The 25229-nt window shown below is 34.1% G+C and overlaps 1 protein-coding gene across 1 annotated transcript in view; it reads right to left on the bottom strand.

Moving 5' to 3' along the window:
- Positions 1 to 24599, bottom strand: part of Senp6 (SUMO1/sentrin specific peptidase 6) — a gene marked incomplete at its 5' end in the record, with an annotated part of 98480 nt that extends 73881 nt beyond the window's left edge. The window contains 5 exon segments of the mRNA XM_013505827.1: positions 7470 to 7490; positions 12057 to 12161; positions 13042 to 13187; positions 22206 to 22266; positions 24506 to 24599. Of these exon segments, the coding sequence (XP_013361281.1) occupies positions 7470 to 7490; positions 12057 to 12161; positions 13042 to 13187; positions 22206 to 22266; positions 24506 to 24599 (427 nt within the window).
- Positions 24600 to 25229: the final 630 nt, after the last annotated feature.

The following is a 25229-nucleotide window of genomic DNA, read 5'->3' as shown; positions in this document are numbered from 1 at the left end:
TTTTTGGTTTTTCTCCGGTACCGGGAACCGAACTCACGACCTTGCGCTTGCCAGGCAGGCGCTTTGCCGCTGAGCTAAATCCCCAGCCCCGACAAATTTCTTTTTTGAGGGGGTTATTGTGAATTGAACTCAGGACCTCACGCTTGTCAGGCAGGTGCTGTAAGCACTGAGTTAAATCCCTGGCCCAAAGACATAAATTTGTACAAAAACAACCATTCATTTCATAGTTAGAAACTATTATTCCAAGCTTTTAAACTGATAAAGCGGGGCTGGGGATTTAGCTCAATAGTACAGCGCCTGCCTGGCAAGTGCAAGGTCGTGAGTTCAATTCCCAGTATGGAAAAAAACCCCAAAAAACCCCACAAAAAAACAAAAGACAAAAATAAACTGATAAAGCAGCTTAATTTTCAAAAAAGTATTAAAATCTCCAAAAATCTGTTCTAAACAAAAACTTCGTGCATTTTATTTTACTTTTAGTTTTAGGGGGATGCTGGGAATTGAATCCAGGGCCTTAGGCCCAGTACTGAGCCACGTCCCCAGACCCTTTGCATTTTAAATATTTTAAGTATACGCATATATTTACTTATCATAGTCTTATAAACTGTGTTTCTTATTTATACCAGTACCACCAAAAAAGAAAAAAAAAATAACTATTTTAGCTTTCTGTTTGTTTTTCTCATGTGGAACTAAACATGCCTTTACTTGCAAATTGTTATTTTAGGATTCTTGTTAAGTTTAATCCAAATAGTCTATCCTGTTAAGTATATTCAACTGGATTACAATAACAGCTAACAGAATTGTTTACCTTTCATCTGATTTTATGAAGACTACAGATTTTTACATTACTATTTCACTGTTTCTTTTCTGTTTTTATTTGTCCATCCCATCTCCCCAGTTAATTTAACAAAGTACTAGCTATTTTTTCTCTCTCAACCCTTCCTGTACTCATATGCTTTTGCCTCATTAACGTTTGCATGATTGCAGGAGCTGGGGTGTAGTTCAGTGGTATGCCTACAACCATATCCTCAAACACTTGTATTGCTAAATCACATCTAGAAGAATGGGACCTATTTTCCTACCTATCCTCCCAAGAAAGGTTTCTCCCCAAAATAAGGCCTTTCATATTTTTGCACCTTACCCTTTCCCCAAAATAACTGCTTTTCTTCTGCCTTTCTACCTAGTGAACTTCTAAATTTTGCCAAGACAGTTCTGGATACTTATTTAAAGAGCAGGACTGATTTTTCCTTCACAGCACATTTTATTTAGACAGCAGAACATGAGTATTAGCTGAATGTCACTCAAGCTTTTAACTGTACTAATTGTAAATAATTTATATAAAGATTGTGTTTATACTCTAAAATATTAGGCAATAACCCTACCAAAGGTATTCAGAACGCTTCTATTTCATAAATATAAAATCTAAAGTCAACTTGTGAAGCCTTTTTCAATGTAGGTCCCAGCTGATCAGGTAATATTCTTTGCCTTTAGCCCCTCTAGTTACAGTAGCTCCTTCTTTCTGTTCTTTGAATCTACCCCTGCATTTAATAACTAATCTGGAAAAGCCACTTCTGGATCGTAAGACAGTTGACTCCTTATTTAGTCCTTGGTTAAACATTAGCTACATAGCAGCTAATTTCTGTAAGGAAGATGTGATCTAAAGAATATCATAGTGTCACCCTACAACTTTACATTCCAATTATACTTCATATTTTTTGCTTTTACTTATTTTAACTTTTATTTATACATTATTAGTCTTTGCCCTATCAGAATGTCAACTATAGCTCTTTTATGTTTTATCTAACTAGATCTTTTACATTTTATATCACTAGATCCTCATGCCTAGAGCACAGCACTTGAAAACAATGAAAAAAAAACTGTATATATAAAAGGTAGTATGTAATCAAAAGTGTACTTCATTTTACAAACAGTTGTACAAGGATAGCAATGTTGTCAGAACAACCACTGGCCACTATACAGAGCTATAGTATAGAAATTAAAAACGTGTATTTGTCAACCAAAGTACAAATGTCGTAATCTGAGTATTTGAAAGACCTGGGCGTCGTGGTGCATGTTTGTAAATTCAACACTTGGTAAGTAAGGCAAAAGGATTGAGAGTTCGAGGCCAGCTTCGACTGAATAGCAAGACCTTGTCTCTCAAACATGAAATAAAAACACACACACACAAAGGTACCATGGATTTGTTACTATTTACAGATTTTTCAGGTTGGCCAGAAGCTGAACATACTCACCTTGTTCACTATTTTACTATCTAGTCTTTCCCTAGAGTGTCCATGTTCACTCAGTATTTTCTTTACTATAGCTTTTGTTATGCAACAAGTCATTCTTTACCCTCATTTATTTTTGTTTTTTAAAAAATTGGTTCTTCAAGTACTCTTCTAAATTAAGAATTGGTCACATTTCTTAAAATAACCAACTTACAGAGATTTTGAATAGAATTGTGTTAAATTCATCTATTTAAAAAAAAGTAAAATAAATTCACCTATTTTTTAAAAATGGCTCAAATAGGGCCAGGGATATAGCTGAGCAGCACAGCACCTGCCAGGCAAGCACAAGGTCCTGAGTTCGATTCCCAGTACCAAAAACAAAATGGCTCAAACAACAACTGTTTACTAAGCAGAAACATAATATATGTCTCAGATTAAGTTCTTTAAATGTATTTATAAAGGATTATATAGTAATTAATTTCATAACTGGGTATTCAATTTCAGGTGCTATAATGAGACTGTCTTTTCAATAGATACTTGATTGATTACAAGTGAAATTATTATTAATCTTATAATGTATCACAATGGTGGTGAACCTTTTAGAGTTTTCAATGATAACAAACAGCTCCCAAGGCATGCATGCCGTAGCTTCACCACCACTGGTTTATCATCTTCTTCAATTCTCATTTTTAAAATTTTAATGACTCTTGTAATTCCAAGAAAGAAGATATCATATAAATGTAATTTTATTTTCATATACTGTAAAGCAGCAATTTAGTTATTAAGAACTAGTTCCATCTTTCTACAATTTAGCAGTTCTTACTGAAAGCATTTGAAATTTGTTTTTGTAACCAAAGAATTGTTTTTCAGAGATGCACTCTAAAAGATGTAGTGAAAGATTTATATAAGAAGTTATTCACTAACGTATTTTATCTAACAGTGAATAATAAACAAATGGGCAGGTAAATTATATGTTTGTGTGTGTGTATAAGATAAGCTATTATGCAGTTATTAAAATTTTTTGTTAGAAGCCATCTTGATACATGGAACTACTCAGAACATACTGGTTGGTGTGAAAATTCAGAACACACAATTGTGTTTTCATTGATGACACAGTGTTAAATATATTAAAAAGTGCATAGAAAATAAGATAAAAAGAAATGCATCAAAATCCTAACAATGAAATATCCTAAGAACTTTTTGAAAAACTGTGAAATTTGATTGACTGACTGAATACTGGGAATTGAACTCAGGGCCTCGCAATTACCAGGCAGGCATGGTGCTGCTGAACTATACCTCCAGCCCAAAAAACTGTAAAGTTTTAGAATATATTTGTCTTTTCACACACACTCTGTAAGTAAACATCTGTTGTATTTCCAACATTTTGATCATATTCTTTTCACCTTCATATCTGTTTCAAAATTTTCTACAATATACATAATTTTCATAATAAAAAATAAAAAAATTCTAAATTAAAAAAATCATCCCGTTTCAGTTTTATAATGTGTCAATAGACTCTTTAAGTAAATAAAATCTGAAAGGTACAATAGATATTGTGAAAAGGAAAAGAAACTGCTCAAATAGGAAGGAGCAACTGGGATGAAAGAGGGAAGAGGAAAAGGGAAGGAGGAAAAGGGAAAAAATATATATATACATATATATATACACACACACACACACATATATATACACACACAGGATAGCAGGATAATTGTACTACTAATATCTGTTGGTTTATTGAAAGGAACTGTTAATGTGTAATTGATCAATCTTGCATGCCTGTATCTAGTTATACGTGCAACCACTTTGAAGATAACATTGTATAACAACCAATAATCACCATGTTTTGAAATTCTGTATCATTTTAATTGCTCTCTATGTTGTTTTATGTATTTGTTTTTATTTTGGTTTTTTAAAAATGAAAAACAAAATTTATATGTATATATAAAGGATAGCTGGAATAGAGGTACTGCTAATGTCTGTGGTTTATTGAAAGCAACAGTCAATGCTTAAAATTTTCTTTTTTTCTTGACCAATTCTGCATGCTTGAATTTGGTAATCAGAATGACTGACTTGAAAACAGCAATGTGCAGTGTAAGAACCATTGTTGAACTCCTACCATCTTGCATGGTGAAGCTCTGCATCATTTCCAATGTTGTGGTTTTTTGTTTTATTTTGTTTTTTTACTTGTTACTGTCTTTGATTGATCAATCTTATAGTCTTACGTCTGGTGAACCAAGCAACTTGGTTGAAGATAGCAGTATGTAATGTAGCAACTATTGTAAATTCCTATCATTCTGTTTTGAGGTCATGTATCATTTTTGTTGTTTCTGTATTGTTTTGATTTTGTCTTCATTGTTGTTTTGTCAGTTTTTAAATTTTTAAAATAAAAAATAGACTATCAAGGGAGAGGATAAAATATAAAACAGCTCAAAATATCAGAGCACATATTCTAGGCTGTTCATGCTAACACTCACAGTCTCTGGCCATTCTAAGAAAAGAATCTGAGTCCTTCAAATGATCAAAGTCACCCATAATAAAGAGAACTGGCAATACCTTTTTTTTTTTTAAAAGTTTGCAGGCTCTGGAGCTTAATATTGTAATGTATTTGCTCGTTTATTCGAGTTGGGGTTTAAGCTTGTAACACACCTCAAAGATAGTACACCTGACAAGCACCCTAGAAAGGTTAATCTTTTACAACTACCTAGTTTTTATCAGATAAACCATTGTCCTACGAGTAAATCATTTATCTCAGAGGTTTACAGTATTATTCACAGAGGGGGGAAAGGCTTATGTGAACAAAATTTTACTAAGTAAAAGCTGGTTAAAAAAAAAAAAAAACCTGGTAACACAAATGTTCTTAGTTGAGCTCTGATAAACACAAAATAACTTTAGGTAAGGACCCAAAGGACTATGGGCTATATTCAGCCTCAGTAAAGCACTAAGATATATTTGTAAGATCACTGATAGACAGTGGCTGCTTCCATTTAGTTTTTCCTTTTTTATTTTTTTGACGAAGGGTCTTACTATGTAGTGCAGGCTTCACTTGAACTCAACTTAGGAAGCCCAGGCTAGCCTCAAACTCATGGCGATCCTCCTGCCTTAGCCTCCCAAAATGCTGGGATTGCAGCTGTACATCAACACGCCCAGCTCAATCTAGTTTTTAAGAGCTTTAAAGTCCTTACAGATAATCTTAGCACAAAGACTGAAAGAATTTCAATACCTGTTACTATTAATGTCTCTAACTTTCACATGTTTAAAGTAAGTCAATTTTAAGTAATTACTTATCCCACACGCAACTCCTTTTAACAGTGGGCAAATACTATTGCCATTTTAAAGCAAGCTATGAGCCTACTTACTGGCTGTGCTGGAATGTCAATCTCCTGTCTTCTAGTCTAATACTGTTTCAATGACTGTATAAGCTACAAGAGCACAAATAGATTTCTCTCTGCTCCTAGAAGAGTGCCTGGCACATATGGGCATTTAAACATTTACTGGACGTATCAGTTAATAAACTCCCACTATACATATATGCATAAAACATCAAAGCAGTGGGAAAAAATCAGTATAAACACAACATGAGCCAGGCAAGGTGGTGTATACCTGTAATCCCAGCACTTGGGAGGCTGAGGCAGGAGGAGGCTGACTCACTCGCTGTGAGTTCAAGGCCAGCCTGGGCTACATAAGTGAGTTCAAGGCAAGCCTCCACCACACAGTGAGACCCTGTCTCAAAAACAAAACAAAACAAAACGAAACACAACCACTGCAAAAAAGAAGGAATCTAAGATCTTTTTATCATTCTAATGTAACAGTACTTGCATTTTAATTACTGCAGCATGGTGTACAGGATGAATATGTTCATTTTGGTAAAACAAGTTTCTTTCATTTGAGTAAATGTATGAACTTATTTAATGTATATTCCTAGCAATTAAATACACTGTATTTCAGCATCCTTATTAAAAAATAGTCACTGCTAAGTCAAAAATTAAACATATAATACCTGCACAAAGCATGCAATTAAAACACACAGGCCAGGCATGGTGGCATATATCTGTAATCCCAGTACTCGGGAAGCTGAGGCAGGAGGAGCAGTGCAAGTTTGAGGCTAGCCTGAACTGCAAAGCAAAACCATCTCAAAAAAGAAAAAACAAAAACAGAAGAACCCCACACAGATTTGTGAAGTATTTCAGAATTACAAAATATGTTTTAAGTCTTTTTGCTGAAAGGTTCACCTTAATATCTCTATCTCTTAAATTTAGTGATCATGAAGTAAAGTTTAATACAAACTATTGCAGATTTCTCTGTACTACTTCTACATCTTTAAGCAAAATTACAGGGTTGAAATTATAGAATTAAACAAAATTATAGAATATCTCATCTTTTGACACCAATTATCCAGGAGTACTGCCTTTAATGCCAGGGCTCCTAACCTATCTGGGAGGTGGGAAGGCAGGGTTCACAAAAGAGTCAAACCTCATAAAAATATGGAACAAATACATGCACAACAGATTTCCCATACTTATTACTGGGGACAGTGAACTCTTAGGGACATTTGCTTTAGAACAATTATCATCATTTCACTATTCGAACAAATGTGTATTCTTAAAATCCTTTCACTGTGTTATTTATCTTACTCAACTCTCTCCTAAAAGATTATGTGGCTGCCAGTGTTTTTACAAAGAGAACAAATACAGACAGAAGACAAAGCTGATAATAAAATTCTGTTGCAAATTTTTTGGTCAGAATAGAAAACATTTGCTATTTAAGGTTTTAACTCTGGCTTTAAGGTGTTCTAATTCCATTCTTCCTCTCCTCTCTACTACAGTAAGGTATTAAAAACGGGAGCATTATCACTGAAATACAAGACAGATTTTGATCCTTATAACAGAAAGCAATTTTACTACCAAGGCATGGAAATACTCTACTTTTAAAGTAAAGTAGTAATTAATCATGAAAAATATATGTTGAAAATCATACTGAAACACCACTCATGTAAGCCAAATATCATGTTATACTGTTTCTTTGCATTAAAATAATAAGCTTTAAGGATTGGAGATCCAGCCCTGGGATATAGCGCTTGCCTACCATGCACAAGGCCCTACTTTCATCCCCAGCAATACAGTCATCATCACCATCACCATCTCTAATGACAAACTCTAATACAATGGTATTTCTCAAAGCATATAAACAATCTGGTCTTTTACTGCTATACCCATGCTCTCATTTCTTTAGTATTAATCTTACCTTTCTTTTCGGTCCGGATTGCTTAAAACATGAAAAAGAAAAAAAAAGTAAGAGGCAAGACCTCACTGTTCATATATCATTGTAGTTGTAGTAACTCTAGTCAATAAGGCAAAATGATAATGTAATCAATTTGTTTTAAATAATTTCTGTATATATTATATTCTATGTTTGAAGTCTTTTCTAAATTGTTCAACACAAAATAATGTAAGCAATTTTATATGACAGGAAAAAGATGGATATAGAAATATATGAGAAATTCTTTCAAGGCCTTTCACTATTAAGCACTGAAGATATAATGTATGTCATTTTAAGGTAGTTTTGTAAATTGTCTTCAAGTAACAATGACATTTTCTAAATGTTATAAAACAGTGATTCTAATCCTATTGTCAGGTATGATTATTTGCTGTTGATTAAAAAAAAAAATTTTAAAGCCGAAACTTTAACACAAAAATCCTGGGATAAACAGTGTATATTTACTTGGGAAACAAGGAAAGCCTGAGACTTAAAATCATGGTGTCTTATCAGAAGTCCAATGTATAAAAGTTCCACACTTCTGCACAGTATATGGAAATTCAAAAGAACAATTAACATTAATTACTCAAGAGCGGAACTATAACGTTTACATCCTGAAATTATTAAATATTCAGGAATTAAATATTCAGAACTAACAGTAATAAGCAAAGCACCCTTTACAAAATTCCCAAATCCCACACTTACTTTTGTATTCCTATCATGTAGAACACACAAGTAACAATTTAATCTTAACCAACTAAGGAGAAAATACAGTAACATTTTTATATAAACATTCAAGAAAAATACATATATTAAGAATTTTTCAACCATGAGGAAAAGAATCACTAAATTTACACATATTTGAAATCTTACTCTTAAATTAGACTTAATACATACATAATCTAGCCATTTTGAACTTTAGTGTTGAGTTTGAGCCCAGAAAGTAAGAAGAGTTTAGTCTTCCTGTGTTGTTCTTTTTTAAACTCACCTGGTACAGAAAATAGAAGCAGAACACAGAACAGGGGTAAAAGAAATAAATTGGGTTTTTCCAGTAAAACAAGGAAATTAGGAAGAAAGAAAAATTCTTTTTCCCTCTCACCTTACTCCTCAGAAAAGTAAATTTATTATATAATACCTAATTTGTAAGTCACAGCATTGCACAGAACAGTTTGCAAAATCCTGCCTTATAGGAGCTTACATACAAACTTACAAAAAACAGGGAGGTCATTATTAATCATGTAAGTCTTTGTAAAAGTGTCAACCTAATTCTTGGACTATTTCACACAAAATGGAAACGATAATTTACCTTGAATTAGTGCTGTTTCAGCACTCTTTTTTTTTTTTTTTTTTTTAAAGGGAGGTTAAAACGATCAATTCTGATACCTACATCTTGATTTATAACTAAAAATTCTTTCAAAATGATGCTTTCTGTTAATAGTTCATCTGGCATATTCTAGGAGCCTATTTTCTCACTCGGATTACTCATGTTTTCGCCAACATTTATTCAATATCCCCCTCCTCTGCCAGTTGAAAATATAAATAAAACAAGTTCATAAGATGTTGTTTCTTTAAGTCTGATTTAAGGGGTATGGATGGTAAGAATCACATATTTTTTTAAATTCCTACATTTCACTTCCATACTAATGCTATTCTCTTTTACCACTATTAGTGTATGGACATCCTATCTTTTAAATATGAATAATAAATATCTGGAATAGTAGTAAAAAAACAGGCTGGAATGTTAAATATCTCCCAAAGACTAGCTAAGTATTTAACAATCTTCACTCACTGCTTTTCACTGTTTGTCTTTTTTTTAGACAGGATCTATGTCCGTCCAGGATAGCCCTAAACTCACCTTGTAGCCCAAGCTGGCCTTGAACTCACAGTGATCTTCCTGCCTCAGCCTCTAAGTGCTGGCATGACAGGCATGTGCTACCACACCAGGCTTACTCATTCCTTTTTAGACAAAAAAGATGTGAAGAATTTGCTCCCCATATCTTTACTAAAGAACTACAAATGACTTAGCATTCAGGTCTGATTCATTTAAAAAAGCAAGCTATATATATTCAGAACAGCACTGCATAGTGCTACCCCAAGAATGTTGTGTGTTTGAATTATCAAACTGGTGGCATTTCTTTCAATAGCAAATTAAGACATAAGGGAGCTTTTCTCTGAAGCTATAAAAGCCAGTGTTTCACACGCACTTTCACTTGAGGTCTAACAGTTTTGCTCAGTGACAAATACTGTAAGTGAATTTTCTTTCCATGCCTTTAAAAATGTGGCTGCTGCAGCATGAGTGTTCTCTTCTACCTGGTACACTCAAAAGCTCCTCTGCAGTACTTCCTTTATTGTAACTTCTTCCTTGATCAGTAGTATTAGTACATATAACTTTGTATTTCTCTACTACTGCAGTGACCATGTATTTGTTAGTCTTTTTGTCTTCTATCGTAATTAAACTTCATCTTCAAGGGCAAGAACACTTCACCATATTCCATCTTGGAATACTGTTTCTCATCTATGCCTGTTATGTAGCATAAAATCACTGATTTTGAAGGACGCACACTGAAAAACTTCTCAATAATTTGTCTTTGAATTCAAAATCTTATTACTGACGGTCATACTGCAGGTGGAATAAGAAATGTTTATTCTTATATACAGTAAATAAGAGAAAAACAAGTAGAATCTGTCCTCCTTACTTGAGTCTACTGTTTTATTTATTCCTTCTCATCATTCTTGTCAAGTATTTTCACTCATGATTGCTTCTTTGAGTACAAATTAATTCAGGTTGTCATAGTTTTTCAGAAACAGTATTTTACCGCTAAATACTAGCTCTTATAAACTGAACTGAATCATTTACAAAGATCAGCAATGGTATACATTAAGCTATAGTAGGTGCTGAGACCTCTAATAAAATAAAACAAAACATAACCCGATTTCCAGACTGAAATCATTTTTTTAAATATTCCAATGAAAAAACAAGGGACAAAGAATAGGCCACTATGTAAGTAATTCCAAAGAGATAACTTCAAAAGCATTATAACTTAATTTTTTTGGTCATAAAATATATCACAACTTGATTATAAACTTTAAATTAGTATTTCAATTTAGGTCATAATATCAGAATATCAAGAAGATAATGCCTCCTCAGAAACAGTTTCTGTCATTATGATTAATGTGCAAGCATGTGTCTCCTCTTTTTCCCTTCATCTGATTATTCTCCTTTTTTCTTCTGTGCCATATGTAGGCCAGACAGCTTCATTTGTTTGTATACTTTGCACAATAGGGCAAGCCAATGTTTGGTATGTGTAATCCTTTATTTTTTGTCTTTTTAACTAAATTTTGAAATATCTTCTGTAAAAACTCTGATAGAACAAACAAGCAAACGAAAGGTTTAAAAATCTTAAGTATAAAAGCGATTTAAGATTTTCATATTACAGCAAATCTATGTAAATATCGAATGTGACAAAAATTACTAAGGTTCAAAACATATTTTCTCCTGAGGGAGAAGGAGCCCAAGATCCAGGCCAGCCTGGAAAAATTATCAAAACCTTGTCTCAAAATAAAAACCAATAGCTGGGTTTGGTGGTTGCAAAGCAGTAATCCCAGCACTCAGAATGCTGAGGCAGGGGGAGGCTGAGGCAAAAAGGTCACTGTGAGTTTGGCCCCCTGGGCTACAAAGTGAGTTCAAAGCCAGCTGAAGTGCAGCAGCAAAACCTTGTCTCTAAAATGAGACAACAAACAAACGAAACAAAAACTCAAATAATTGAAGAAACAAAAAGGGTTCGGTGCTCCCTGGGTTCAATTTCCAGTACCACAAAACAATTTCTTAATGAACAGTAGTCTAGGCTGACACTTAAAAAATGAAGACCAGCACCTAAAATGTACAACAAATTTTTAACTTTTATTACTTCTTGAAAGCTACAACGCAAGACTCTTTAACAGCTAGAGCCTACCGATTTGAGTCAACTGAAAGGGAATATTAACATTCCAAAAATGGTTTCTGAAAAACCTCCAAAGCATTTAAAATACCAAACTTCTCCAACTATTACTTTCATTATTTGAACATTGAAGCAAAACTTTCAAGATCAACAAGAACTCTTAACTGTATAAAACTACTGAAATCAAAATTTTCTGAAATATTTAAAACTGACAAGATTTCAATACTATGAAATTTTATAAACTTTAGAAAGCAAGTCAAGTAAGCAGTAACTATAGCTTCACCTTTCAGAACTTAAACTAAAAGGATTATCTTCAGCAAACACTTAAAAGTTCAAATTATAAATTAGCTCAATTTAAATATCTTCTTAGATTGTATTACAATAGAATGGCTTCTTTTAAAATTATTTATTATTTATAGAATATAACTATTTCAAAGGTAGGATACAGTATAAAAACTTTCAGGTCATAAAATTATTTCAGAGATATATATCTGAGAGAAATATATATATATCTCAATGAAAATAGTAAAGTTTAACAAAGGAGAAAAAAACTTTTTTTTGGTTTGTTTTACAACAGAACACTCCTTTTACGGAGGGTGGAACGTACATACTAAACAAAGAGAATTCCAATCCTTACCTTTGGGCTGCCGTTTTTACTACTGGTATTTGTACATGAGCATGATGAAAACGTCTACCATGAACTATAGTTCCAGAACATAATGATGCATTTTGGGTATTTTCACTGCAAAATTAAGAAAACAAAGAATAATTTGGATGGGGAAAAATTATATACATGTTGACCCCCCCAAAAAATCCTTTAAAATCTGAACTCATACATAAATATCTTTTCCCTTAAAAAAAAATTAGCCATGTAAAACTGTCTACTAGGAATCTTCTATTTCCCTAATTCTTTCAAATATTTCCAGTCCAGTTCAAGGAAAAAAAAATAACAGAACACTAGAACTGAAATTAGGATTCCTAAATTCTAAGTCTGATTCTGCTACTAATTTGAAAATCTGCCTTCATGAGCCTCCATTATCTATAAATTGACAGAATAGAAATAAAACAATTAATTTTTATCCCTATATGGGTTGCTCCTGATAGCCAAATATTAAGTAGCAGTGGTTCACTGTGATAACCACTAAGAAACCTGGGTTATATCTGGAAGACAAGAGGAACAAGAAATCTTTAAGAAAAAAAAGAAGAAAGATCCTTGTTAAGATAATCTTAAATTTATAGTATCCTCTAAATGAGATGAATATTCTAACTCATGGTGCTAAATTTATAGTATCCTCTAAATGAGATGAATATTCTAACTCATGGTCCCTTCCATTTCTAATATTATGACTGAGATTCTACTGTTCATATGAAAACAAATGCATGAGATGCCAGCCTACTGAAATGTTTCTTGTGAGGTTTTATTCAAAATCTAAAAACCAGTGCAACCAACCCTACTATCCAGATTCAAGGCAAAGAATCCATACACCGAGACCATCCTAACCCTGCACCTACTGACAAATTTAAAAGAAAAATTATAGAGTCGGCCTACTGGCCTCAAAGATCGTTATTTCATGCCAAACACTTCATCTTTTCTGTAGGCAAGTGTGGTGATGCACCTATACCTCAATTTCTTATTGTTGCTCAACATGTTAAGTCCAATTGGGTTGCCTTTCAAAGTTTTAAAACTTTCACTCTTGTTTCGTCCCACATATGTCTTCAAGATGAAATCACCAGAACTAGTAGCAACAATTTCAGATGGACGATTTAACTGTAAAAAAGATCCATAAATATTAAAGAGTCAATTAATACCACAATACATCAACAACTACTTGAAACTAGAAAAATGAGTAAAAATATATAGCTGGCTAGGGTGGAGGGGGAAGGCAACAACTGTGGAATGGACATGAGAGTAATTCAGTTGTGATGATTATTTTCCAAAGACAATGCAAATTTGAAAGAACATGGGAATATATTATTTTCTTTTCGTATAAATGTTTCTGAAAATATTTGCAAAAATGCGGGTAGCAAAGGATAGCTTTCTCCACAAAGTGAAAAACAAGCCTTCCTTCTGCTTAGAAGGCCTTGGTGCTACTTACAGGAGGACAGTACTGCAAAATATGACTGTTATTATTTCAGTAACAAGTGACTTTCCATAGGATTTTTGCTTTATATTGAAATTTTTATAGAAACAGAAACTGAGATATGGTTGCAATACCTTCACAGGTGCACATGTTAATGTAAACATATTAGTAACAATCACCTGGGGGAGATCCCCATTCCCCTTGGGAGTCCCTTAACAAAGAAACCTACCTTAGTTACATTCATTGCACAGGACACTTAAAAGCTGCTTTCAGGCTCTGGCAAAAATCCTCAGTTCTTAGTGACAATTTTCCAAAACTGACACTTAAATCACTCTAATTTCTTTGTTTGTTTGTTTTTGTTTTTCTTCCGGTACCAGGAATCGAACTCACAACCTTGCGCTTGCTAGGCAGGCGCTTTTGCCGCTGAGCTAAATCCCCAGCCCCTTCTAATTTCTTTTTTGTTGTTTCACTATGTTAGGGTCTCAGTATGCTGCCCAGGTAGGCACTAAACTCCTAAGCTCAAGCGATGCTCCTGCCCCAGCCTCCCATGTAGCTTAGTGTACAGGCAAGTGCCACTGTACCAGGCACTTTTTTTTTGAGATAGTCTCCCCGGTGTTATACATTTGATCTGTTGCCTCTCAGAGTGCTGTGATTATAGGGATGGCCTTCATGCCAGCATTAATTTCATTTATTTTTTATTTTAAAGAGAATAAAAAATAAGAAAATAAAAATGATGCAGAATTTCAAAACAAGATGAAAGGAAATTAACAATGGCTGTTATATTGCATATTGTTATTTTCAAAGTAGTTGTTCAGGTTACCAGACACAGGCATGCAAAACTGATCAAACAATCATTAACTGTTCAATAAACCAATAGCAATTAGTAGTACAATTATGTTAGCTACCTTGTGCATATATATGTGTGCATATATATATATTTTCCTCCCCTTTTTTTTCCTCCTTTCCCCCATCCCAGTTCTTTCATTTTGAAGTTTCTTCCCTTTCACAAATGTATTGTGCCTTTCAGATTTTATTTTAATTTCATTTTTGAGACAAGTTTTTAATTTTATTTTTTATTCTTTCATAAGAAACTATATTCCTAAGGTAGTAATTTGACACTTTCCCCTAATTATTTCTATAGAAACCCCAAAGTATCTCAAAAAGTATCTCTCCACAAAAAGTCCTTCTGAGGAAAGCATTCAGTGAGCCAGCACTGTTCCTATTTTCTGACATTATTTACATTCTATAATCCAAAATACCTACTTTTGACACACTGCTTCTTACTGTCTCTTCCTCAAGACATTCCATTACTTCCTAATCCAGTAATGGTAAGCGAACTTTTTAGAACTTTCAATGATACAAAGTGACTGCTATAGCACGTGTGCCATAGGTTCCCCCCCCACTTCAGGGACACGAAATCTGGAGAGCTAAACCAAGATTGGAGGCTATTTTCCTGTAAAGCACCTGCTGATCCCAGACAACATACCTGAGGCTAAAATAAAATAAATTTCCCACACATTTGCAAAACTAGGGAGATAAAGGCTGGAGTTCCACAGAAGTGGAAGTGAACATCCAACATATTCACATAGCTAGGGAGATAAATATCGAAGTTTTAAATCCATCAGATACAGAGGGACTCATAAATGCCTCAAAATATGAATGAAGACTGTAGCCTACAAATATAAATTAGGACTAGTCAGCCCTCACAGATGGGAATCCAGCTTCTTTCTAATAATCTGAATTCTCAGGTGGATTAAAGTAACAGTGCTCAAATTTTATATTACACCAGAATTATCTGGATGAATTAAAACAAACTGCTCTGCCCCAGCAGGTCTGGGGCTGACCTCAAACTCAGTCTTCTTGCCTCAGCTTCCTAAGTGCTGTGATTATAGGTATGTGCCACCATGCTAGGCTAATCTCCGTATTTTATTCATTAGTAGCTCCCTAGCAGCTAGACCTAAAAACACAAGGTCAATTACTTGACCTTACTGAGTGATAGAAAACACTCAAATTTCCCACATTGGTTCTTTTTCCTCAGAAAAATCTCTCTCCCATATGTTATGTAAACTTTGTAACAACTTTATTCCTATGTTTTAAAAATCATTAAGCTTAAAAAGCAAAATAAGGCTAGGCATGGTGGCCTGTAATTTCTGTATTCAGGACTGCTGTGGTCAAGGCCAGCCTGAACTGCATAGTAAGACCCTGTCTTTAAAAAAAAAAAAAAAGCAAAGGAATTTGTGAACTGAACTAGAACAAAGATTTCCCATACTGCTTTTGCTTTCCCATACCACTTCGCAAAAGAGGAAATTTCATAGTGTTGTTTGTAGAAATACAAATGTTCATTTGTAATAAGAGGCAATATCAAATAGTAAAAACTTTTTATCTCAGTAAAAACTGAAATCAACAGGAGATAGAACATCAAGAAAATGGAACTATGCTAAAAATTTCTTTACATTAATGTGGAAATTAATCCTTCCTCTTAAGAATTAGGTCAAGATTACCCTGATATATAGGCATTCAGCCATGTTTCTCATTAAGGAATCACCTCCAGCTGATCTTTCCATTGGGGAGGGGGACTCAGGATTGAACTCAGCCCTTTTTATTTTTATTTTGAGGCAGTATCTCTCTAAATCAGTAAATTGCCCAGGTTGGGCTTGAATTTGTGATTCTCCTACCTTATCTTCGCAAAATGCTGGGATTATGGGGATGTGCTACCACATCTGGCTTCAAAATTTCTTTCTGAGAAAGCATATGGGCACAGCGACAGTCAATCCAAAACCCATCATCAAGTAGGGACAGCTCCCCACCACCACAAAGCCTCCTTGAGCTTTGTTAGAAGCTAATGGAGAGACTTACTCGGGCAGCTGGAGGCAGCTTCTGCCCCTGAAGATTAGGCTCAAGCAATTAGAAAGACAAAAGTAGTTAGACTCAGGAATCAGAAAGACAAAGGTAAAGAAACTACGCTCAGGAAGGTCCCAAGCAGCACTAACATAAACCCCTTTACTTAATCTTGAAACCTAAATAAACTACCTGTCCCTAACCCCCTCACCCATAATCCTAGTCTCCACCAAACAACAGGAAAGGTTTTATGACCTAAAGAAACCCAAAGGGAGGCCCCAAAACAGCCATGGAGTGTACACAGGGAGAAGAAAAGGAGCTACAGACAAGAAATCCTGGAGTATTTGCTCTCCAATGCTCCCTACTTGTCCACAGTAGCTGTGTAGCTGTCTGTCTCTCTCTTCCCCTTTCCCCCACCTTCAAATAAATCATCTGCTTTTATTTTAAAGTCTGCTTTAGTTCCTTTACAGACACTGGGTTTAGGATCGCCAGGAACTGCATGTGGCATGGGCAGAGCAGAGGCATAGCATGGCATGGCATACATCCCTCCCCAGACATTATAATCAAAGCAGGAGAATCTACTGTATTTAAGGAAAATTTGTTAAATTCCCAATTTTGCTTTTGGCTAGGTTGCTTATATGCTTTATAACTTTAATCAGCAATAAACAACTAGTAACTCCAGCTTTGTCAGGTTTCCTACCATCTGTTACATTTAGAATGTAGCTGGGACTATGATCATTCTATAGAATCACAGAGTATCAATTTGTAAAGATTTTATCACACAACTTTAAAATTGTAAGGCATAACTCCAGCTGCCAGAAAATTCAGAGATCACTGCTGAATTAAAACACAACATAAACCAAGTGTGGTGGCACACATAAAATCCCAGGGAGGCTGAGGTTGGGGAACATTGTGAGTTTAAGACCAGCTTGGGCTACACAGTGAGTTCAAGGCCACCTGAATTACAAAGCAAGACCTTGTCTCAAAAACAAAACAAGGGTTAGGGATGTAGCTCAGTGGTAAGAGTGCTTGCCTAGGACGCATAAGGCCGAGTTCAATCCCCAGGACCGCACACAAAAAACACAAAAACCCCAACAACAAAAATCATGCACAGCATAAAACTGTTAAGACAATCTGGTACATCTACTTTTCTAACAGTTTTTATTTTCCATAATTCTGTGCTCTTAATTTGCTAACCTACATCCAATTATTAGGGAAAAATAATGTATAAAATAAATAAAAAGTGGAGCCACTTATGGCTCCTTATTAGAGTATTGTAAAAATTGTGATGATATATTCTACCTGGAATTTATCTGCCCTTCCTTCCCAGCCTAAAATAGCTTTCCAGATAAGCACAGCATCAGGAGAACTACTGAGAACAGATGGCTAAGTATAAAACAATCTTCTAGAAAGCTAACTATAAACATGGGCTTCACTGGTGTCAATTTTGCAACTATAAATATATCACTATTTGCAAAGGAAAACTAATGTGCAAAGATTCAGTAACTGCATTTAATAATGCTAACAAAATGCAGCTGTTATGGAAGACTGCTGGTGCTTTGCATTATGTGAGCTACACAGTCTCTCATAAATCTCACAACAATCCTATAAAGTGGACAGTTATTAGGCTTAGAATGTGATATTGTATGATTAACTCATATGCTAGCCACCTAAAAAGGCTTTATGTCTTCCTATCACAATGTGAAGAACTCATTTATACAATATAAATGGCAGCACTGAGACTGACAAACTTTTTCTTTAACAAGCCAGATAGTAAATATTTTAGGTTTTTTTAGTTATACAGTCTCTGCTCTATCTACAATTGTCCAAATATTCTCATCTGTTGTTGCAGGACAAAAGCATCCACAGATAATACGTGAAGGAGTATGGCTACTCCAGCAAATTTTCATTTATGGATACAAATGTGAATTTTATATAATGTTAATTTATGATATAGGTACTCTTCTGATTCTTTTCCCAAACATTTAAAAAATATAAAACCCATATATCTGGGTCATGAGCTTTAGTTTGCCAGTTCCTAAATTTAACCTAAATCATTCAGTAACTAATGAGAACAGCCAATTACTAGAATTTAAATTCCACAGGAAAAGAAACCTGTCTTTTGCTAGCATCTAGAACACTCTGTTCAATATACATTTGCTGCATGAATATTTCACTGGGACTGCTAAATGTGTACAATTATCAATGTACTATCTTGCACTCAAAATTATCATGTATCACATAATAAATTTAAGAATGAATATTTAGGAAGTTTAGCAAATATGAATTTCAGATAAGAAAATCTAAAAGATATCAAATTACTAAAAGCATTAAAATGTATGTTAAAACATTTAAATTCTAAAAATAAAGTAGAAACTGCCAAAAGAAAAGTGCTAGATGCTATATGAAAAAACCCACAAAATTTTGAAAAACAATCAACAGAAAAGGTCTACAAATGATAAATGTCATTGTCATTTAAAAAATAAAGAATGGATAGATTAAACAGCAGATTATGAATGATGATTTTGAGTGTGTGTACCTTTATCCCCCCATCCCGTTTTTTAAAGCATAAAATACAGACTAAATGTAGAAAAGGTCAACATTCACATAATAGCCAATTTTTTTTCACAACAAAAGCCACAAATTTTTTATATCTTTTATATAAAGTGACACAGTGAAACTACAGAAGCCTTAAGGCAAAAATTATTCTATGGAACAACTAAGGGTATTGTAAGACTGTGAACCAGACCTGCCTGGGCTACATAATGAATTCAAGGCCAGCCTAAATTATATACCGATACTCTGTCTCAAAGAAAGGAAACAACAAAAATAGGTATTTTGGGCTAAAGTAATTCAGTTATGCTGCAAAACAGAAAAGGCAAAAGTGATGAAAATTTGCATGTACTGACAGAAATTAAAATCTGTTGTGCCCTATCATGACCAGATAACAGCTTAAAACCAAAGTCATATTTTTCTGTACTAAAATTTTGAAATTAAATGATTACTACTGAAATGAAAAACACACTTTTATATATAAAAGACTGGTTTAACTATGTGAACTGGCCTTGTCAATTTACTGGGAGGGGTACACAACTGTGATCCCAGCTACTCAACAGACTGAGGCAAGAGGATCACGAGTTCACAGCCAGCCTGGGTGACTTAGTAAGACCCTATCTAAAAATTAAATTTAGAAAGGGCCAGGGATGTACATCTGTGGCACAGCACTACCGTAGCAAGTGCAAGGCCCTGGGTTCAGCCTCCTGTCTGCAAAGAAGACAGAGATGGAGGGAGAAAGGGGAAATTTCACAGAATTGAGAGAAAAGCTCTCTAATAGAGTAAATTCTTCAATCTTTAGCTAAAAAAAAAAAATCCTTAATTATGACAAAACATATTGCAGAGGAAGAAAATACAGAAATAAGGGGGAAAAAGTAAATTTTCTGAGAAACATTATTTTATTTTTCATGGTGCTAGAACTCATACCCAGGGCCTTACACATGCTAGGCAATCACTCTATCACTGAGCTACATTCTCATCCCTGAAAAAAGCAAATTAAAAAGTCCTTTAAAAAAAAGAAAAAAAAAAATTAAGTACTATTAAATTGTTAAGTACAGGAAGTATGTAAAGAGGACATTATGTCAAACTGGCAGAAGACTGACCACATACAAGGTTAAAAGGAAACAAGAACTCTTACATATTGCTAATAGGAATGTCACATGTTAATGCCTATGACTGACAAATTTAGCAATAGCTAGCAAACTTACATGTGAATTTCCCTTCTGAAATTGTAAATGCTATTTTAGGAATCTATCTCACAAAATACTATACAGATAGGACAACAATATATGGGCAGTACAAAGCTTTATTAAAGCACTATGTCTAATATAAAAGTCTTAGGAATGTCTATCCACAAACAGGGGCCTAACTGGTACTACAAGAATAAAAGGAATGATAATGATCTCTACAGAGGGATCTGCATAGTATACTATTACATTTTTAAAACAAAGTAGAAATAATTTTTCTAAGAAGGGTGGTATAAATCTCAGTACCCAGGAGGCTGAGTCAGGAGGATTACTCTGAGTTCCACACTAGCCTGGGCTACACAGTGAATTCAAGGCCAGCCTGAACTATATAGTGAGACCCTGTCCAAAAAAAAAAAGTGGCATATATCTGTATTAAAAATAATAATAATGAAAGGCTAAAATATAATTTTAAAAACATATTGCCAGTAGGGATAAAGTGGAGTAAAGGGAATCAGGACAGTAACTAAACATTCCAGAACCATGTAAATTTATTTTACAGAATTACAAATTGAACCAAAATGAAAAGCAGTTTCTTAAAATAAAAAACTAAGTTAATTTCAAGTGATCTCAAAATTATAATTTAAATATACATTCCTAGTGTGATATGCCTGGTGATGCCACCAAAAACAACATGGATATAAGGAAAACTATTCTTAAATCATTTTATTAGTAATCATGTTAGTATTAACACTATAAAATTATTTTTTTTTTTAGTAAAACAAAGCAAGTAAGTAATTCAACTAATATCATTAGGAAACAATAAATGCAAAAGCCATAAAAATGACAGAGGTGGCGCACACCTGTAATGCCAGAACTCAGGATTCCAAGTGTAAGTCCAGCTGGGCAACTTGAAAAGACCTTGTCTCAAAATTTAAATGCGAGGGTTTTGGGGGAGCATTGGCATGTACCTCAGTATAAAGGCCCTGGGTTTAATCCAACGGTGTGGGCTGGACTGATGTATTTGATAGCATAAGAAAATATATATTCTCCAAGGCGATCGTTACCATAAACAAAGAAAAAAAAGCCTAGTAAAATAACTGGGTTAAAATATAGCTATGTGCTGAATACTGATGTTTTGCTCAATGACAGATGGCATATACAATGGTGGTCCCATAAAATTATAATGATGAAAACTGTCACCTAGTGACAGAAGAGCCATCATAATGTGTTCATGGTGCTGCTAGTGTAAACAAACTTACTGTGTAGCCAGTTATACAAAAGCTTAACACACACAATTAAGTAAAATATGTAATGTTTAAAAATGATAATCATAACCATGTTACTGGTGTACATATTCACTATACTTTTTTCTTGTTTTTAGAATGAACTCCTAGTTACATAACAGAATTTTAAAAAATGTTTACTGTATGCTGTTACACCCCACAGTAGCCTCATACATCTCATGTTTACTGCATCTCTTGATCTACATTGAGGCCAAGTCCAGAGACTGACCTATACCATCCAGTTTTATGTATGCTTTATGATGTTCATACAAGCAAACTGCATACAAGCACATTTCTCAAAATTTATTCTTACTGAATTTATTGCTTATTGCCATTAAGCAATGCAGGACTGTATTAGCAACTAGTATCAAACCTAAGAAACCACTGTAATACGTACTATTATTTAAATTGTCATTTATCATTATAAAACACATAAATTTCAGATGTCAAGATGTATCTCACACAACATAAAAAGAATTCTTATGAATAATACTGTAAATACCGAATAGAAAAATGGACACAGGATACTGACAATTATCAAAAAGGAAACAGAAATGGGGTACACAGATGAGAAGGTGCTCAACCCCATCTGTAATTTTAAAAAGTGCAAATGAAGACTACATGGTACTATTTTCATTGGTAGAGATGAAAAGGTTGTTCCTACTATGATAGAAACGTAACACAAAATTGACTAACAAATATTTCTATAGGGATAAAAAAAGTAGCTGGAAATACTATTTGTCTCTCGGGTGGGGAAGTTGGAATGAATTAAAAAATGTAAGTCTTTCTTCAAGTGGAGTTTTTAGTATGTAACTTAAAAGAAAATTTTAAAAGCAACACTTGCCTTTTTTCCTTTTGAGGTTTCAGAATCCTCATCATCTTCTACACTGAGCAGATTTGCCCCACTACATAGAAAATAAGGGGAAAGAATTTTAAGTAACAATTACAATCTATACATTGAATTCAGAAGTTTTATCTTCTATGCTCAACTAATTCAAGCAATCAGTAAATTTTTTCAGTAAAGGACCAGATAGTAAAGTATTTCAGGTATTGCGGGGTAATACATGGTCTCCACATAGTCTCACCTTTGCCAATATAGTATGAAAGTAGCCATAAATTATGCAAGCAGCTGTGTGCCAATAAAATTTTTAACAATCAGGTAGGTGGCAGGCAAGATTGAGAAAATAGGCCACAAATAAATCTTATTTTTTTAACTATGGGTTTTGTATATTATCACTCATTTTTCCTTTCTGTCTTTGACATTTAAGGAGGCAGAACAGAGAAACGAAATAAAGCATAGGAAAAGAAAATACACTGTTAAAGAAAAAAAAAATCAACTAATAAAAAACATCACCTTACAAAAACAATTTTTTGTTTTACTTTATTTTTTTGGGTTTCTTTTTTTTCTCCGGTACCAGGAATCGAACTCACGACCTTGCGCTTGCCAGGCAGGCGCTGTGCCGCTGAGCTACATCCCCAGCCTCTAAAAACAATTTTTTAAATACAACCATGATGATCAAAATCAAACATACCTTTCTGAAAACAATTCTGCTAGGCTTTTTATAGTAAAATTCTAGCTATTTATTTTTTAAAAATGCAAAATTTCTGTTTCACTACTTTCATATATACCCCAAAACTTATTAATTTAAAAAATTCTCTTACATTTTGTAAAAATGTTTGAAAGGAGTGTACTTCCTCTTCAGCTGGACTTCATATTTAATTCTATTTTTTTCACAACTCTAAAAATACTAAATGTCTATAACAAAAAGTTAAAAAAAATCAGAAAACAAAACAAAACAGAAAGATGATCATAAAACAGTGACTTTAAATGAGACTTGCTAGTTCAAAGCTGTCCTTCAAATAAAACTTCAAGGTACATAAAGTGGTAATGACAGGGGCTGGGGATTTAGCTCAGCGGCACAGTGCCTGCCTGACAAGTGCAAGGTCGTGGGTTTGATTCCCGTACCGGGGAAAAAAAAAAAAAAAAAGTGGTAATGACAATGGAGCTGTTGCCCAGACAGATGTGAAGCACCTACAATAGTCAGTCACTATGTTCTGAATGACTTGTGTAAAGTTTCTACAAAATATTTATAATTTTGTAGAACTTTGTGTGTATATTAATGTCTCTCTAAATTTACTAATCAGCAAGTAACCAGATCAGTAAGAAACTGAAAGCTGCTGAATTTGTAGCATACCTCAGGACATGCAATAAATACTACTGAAAAACTATTTAAAGTTGTTACACAGTATTCATTCCAATTAAGTTAATAAAAGTGATGAAAATTTTGCTTAACTTCTGTCTGGGTAAATATCTGGATTTATCATTTAAAGTGGTGCTTTCTCTGATGTGAATCCGATCTAAGATCAAAGCAGTAGTATGGTCACAACTAGGGAAGATATAAGATTAAAATTTTCATACAAAATTGAAGAGTCTTAATCTGGGGTTCACTTACACATAATAAAAGATGGCGTTCCAAACTACTGCCCGAACAGGATGCCTTTTTTTTAAGTAAAAAAGTTCTTAATTTGAACTCTGTTGTAGGATCAATTTTTAACCACAAGTTTACATGTATTACATGTACATATTTGCACATTTCAAAAGACTTAAGAAATCTAACAGCAAAATTATTTACCAATAAAGAACCGCTGTGTCAATGGTGTTAATGCTACCATGTAAGAGTTAAATGTCCACCTTTCTCCTGGTACTGGAAATTACACCCAGTGCCTTTGCACTGAACTGTATCTTTAGTTCCTTAAAAAAAAAATTTTTTTTTTTAATTTTGAGACGCGGTCTTGTTAAGAATCTAAAACTGCTCAGGCTGAGCTTGAATTTGCAATCCTCCTGTCTCAGCCTCCCAGAATCCTGGGATTACAGGAGTGTACAAGCTCAAATGTTTTCATAAGAATATTATACTTTAAAACATCTTTACACCAAGCATGGTGGTACACACTTGTGATCCCAGCACTTGGGAGGCTGAGGCAGGAGGATTGCCTTGAGTTCAATACCAGCCTGAACTACACAGTGAGACCCTGTCTCAAAGAACCAAAACACTAACATCAACAAAAAAATCTTTCTACAGAATATTGTTTTTGTAATAAAAAGTTCCATTCTTATAAAACAATTGAGGAAAAAAAAATCCTTACTCTTTATCTGTATCTCTTTCATTTTCTTCTTCATGATCAAAGCTCCAATTATTTTTAAAACCTCCATCTCTCTTAGACTCTGATCTAGTCAAAGCTGAAATAAAAACAAACTGAGGTAAGTGTTCATTAGTAGAATTATTCAGTATATAATTAATCTGAGCATTTCTCAAGCTCTTTGATTAGTCTAGATTTTTCTTAACTTGGTTACTTCTGACTTCTTGTAAACTTACTTCCACAGAGAAAAAGAACACATAAAAATCTGTTTAAAAAAATTTACAGTCATCCATATGAGAAACACAGTCAGGCAGTTAACCTTCTCCTTAAATTCAATTGCCTCTGCCTTTTAACAGAAGATAAACAAAAGGTTCTCTGTATCACACTGTTAATTTTACAACCAGAAAAACTCTAGATCAGAACATCAAAGATAGACCAACATAAAAGAAATAATTTCCTAAGTACATGGCTTACCCATTCCCCACCAGATACCCTGAAGCTACAGAGTGGGAAACTCAAAATGGGACAAGTGACATTCCAAAGCTGGCATCTGTCTTGGAGCTACATGACAAAACCTGCTACCCTACCTCCTTAACTAAGTTTACAGTCATGAGAGAAGTCAGGCTGAAAAATCAGAGGATCCAAAAGAGAAGTATCCTGGTTGAGTGAACCAGGAGGGTTAAAGAAGCTCACTAAAAAGAGACAATAGGGATAACTGATGTTTTACCCT

Source organism: Chinchilla lanigera, unplaced genomic scaffold (assembly GCF_000276665.1).
Source record: "Chinchilla lanigera isolate Chin_1 unplaced genomic scaffold, ChiLan1.0 scaffold00101, whole genome shotgun sequence".
In the NCBI taxonomy this organism is placed as follows: Eukaryota; Metazoa; Chordata; class Mammalia; order Rodentia; family Chinchillidae; genus Chinchilla; species Chinchilla lanigera.
This window is presented reverse-complemented; position numbering and strand designations above follow the sequence as displayed.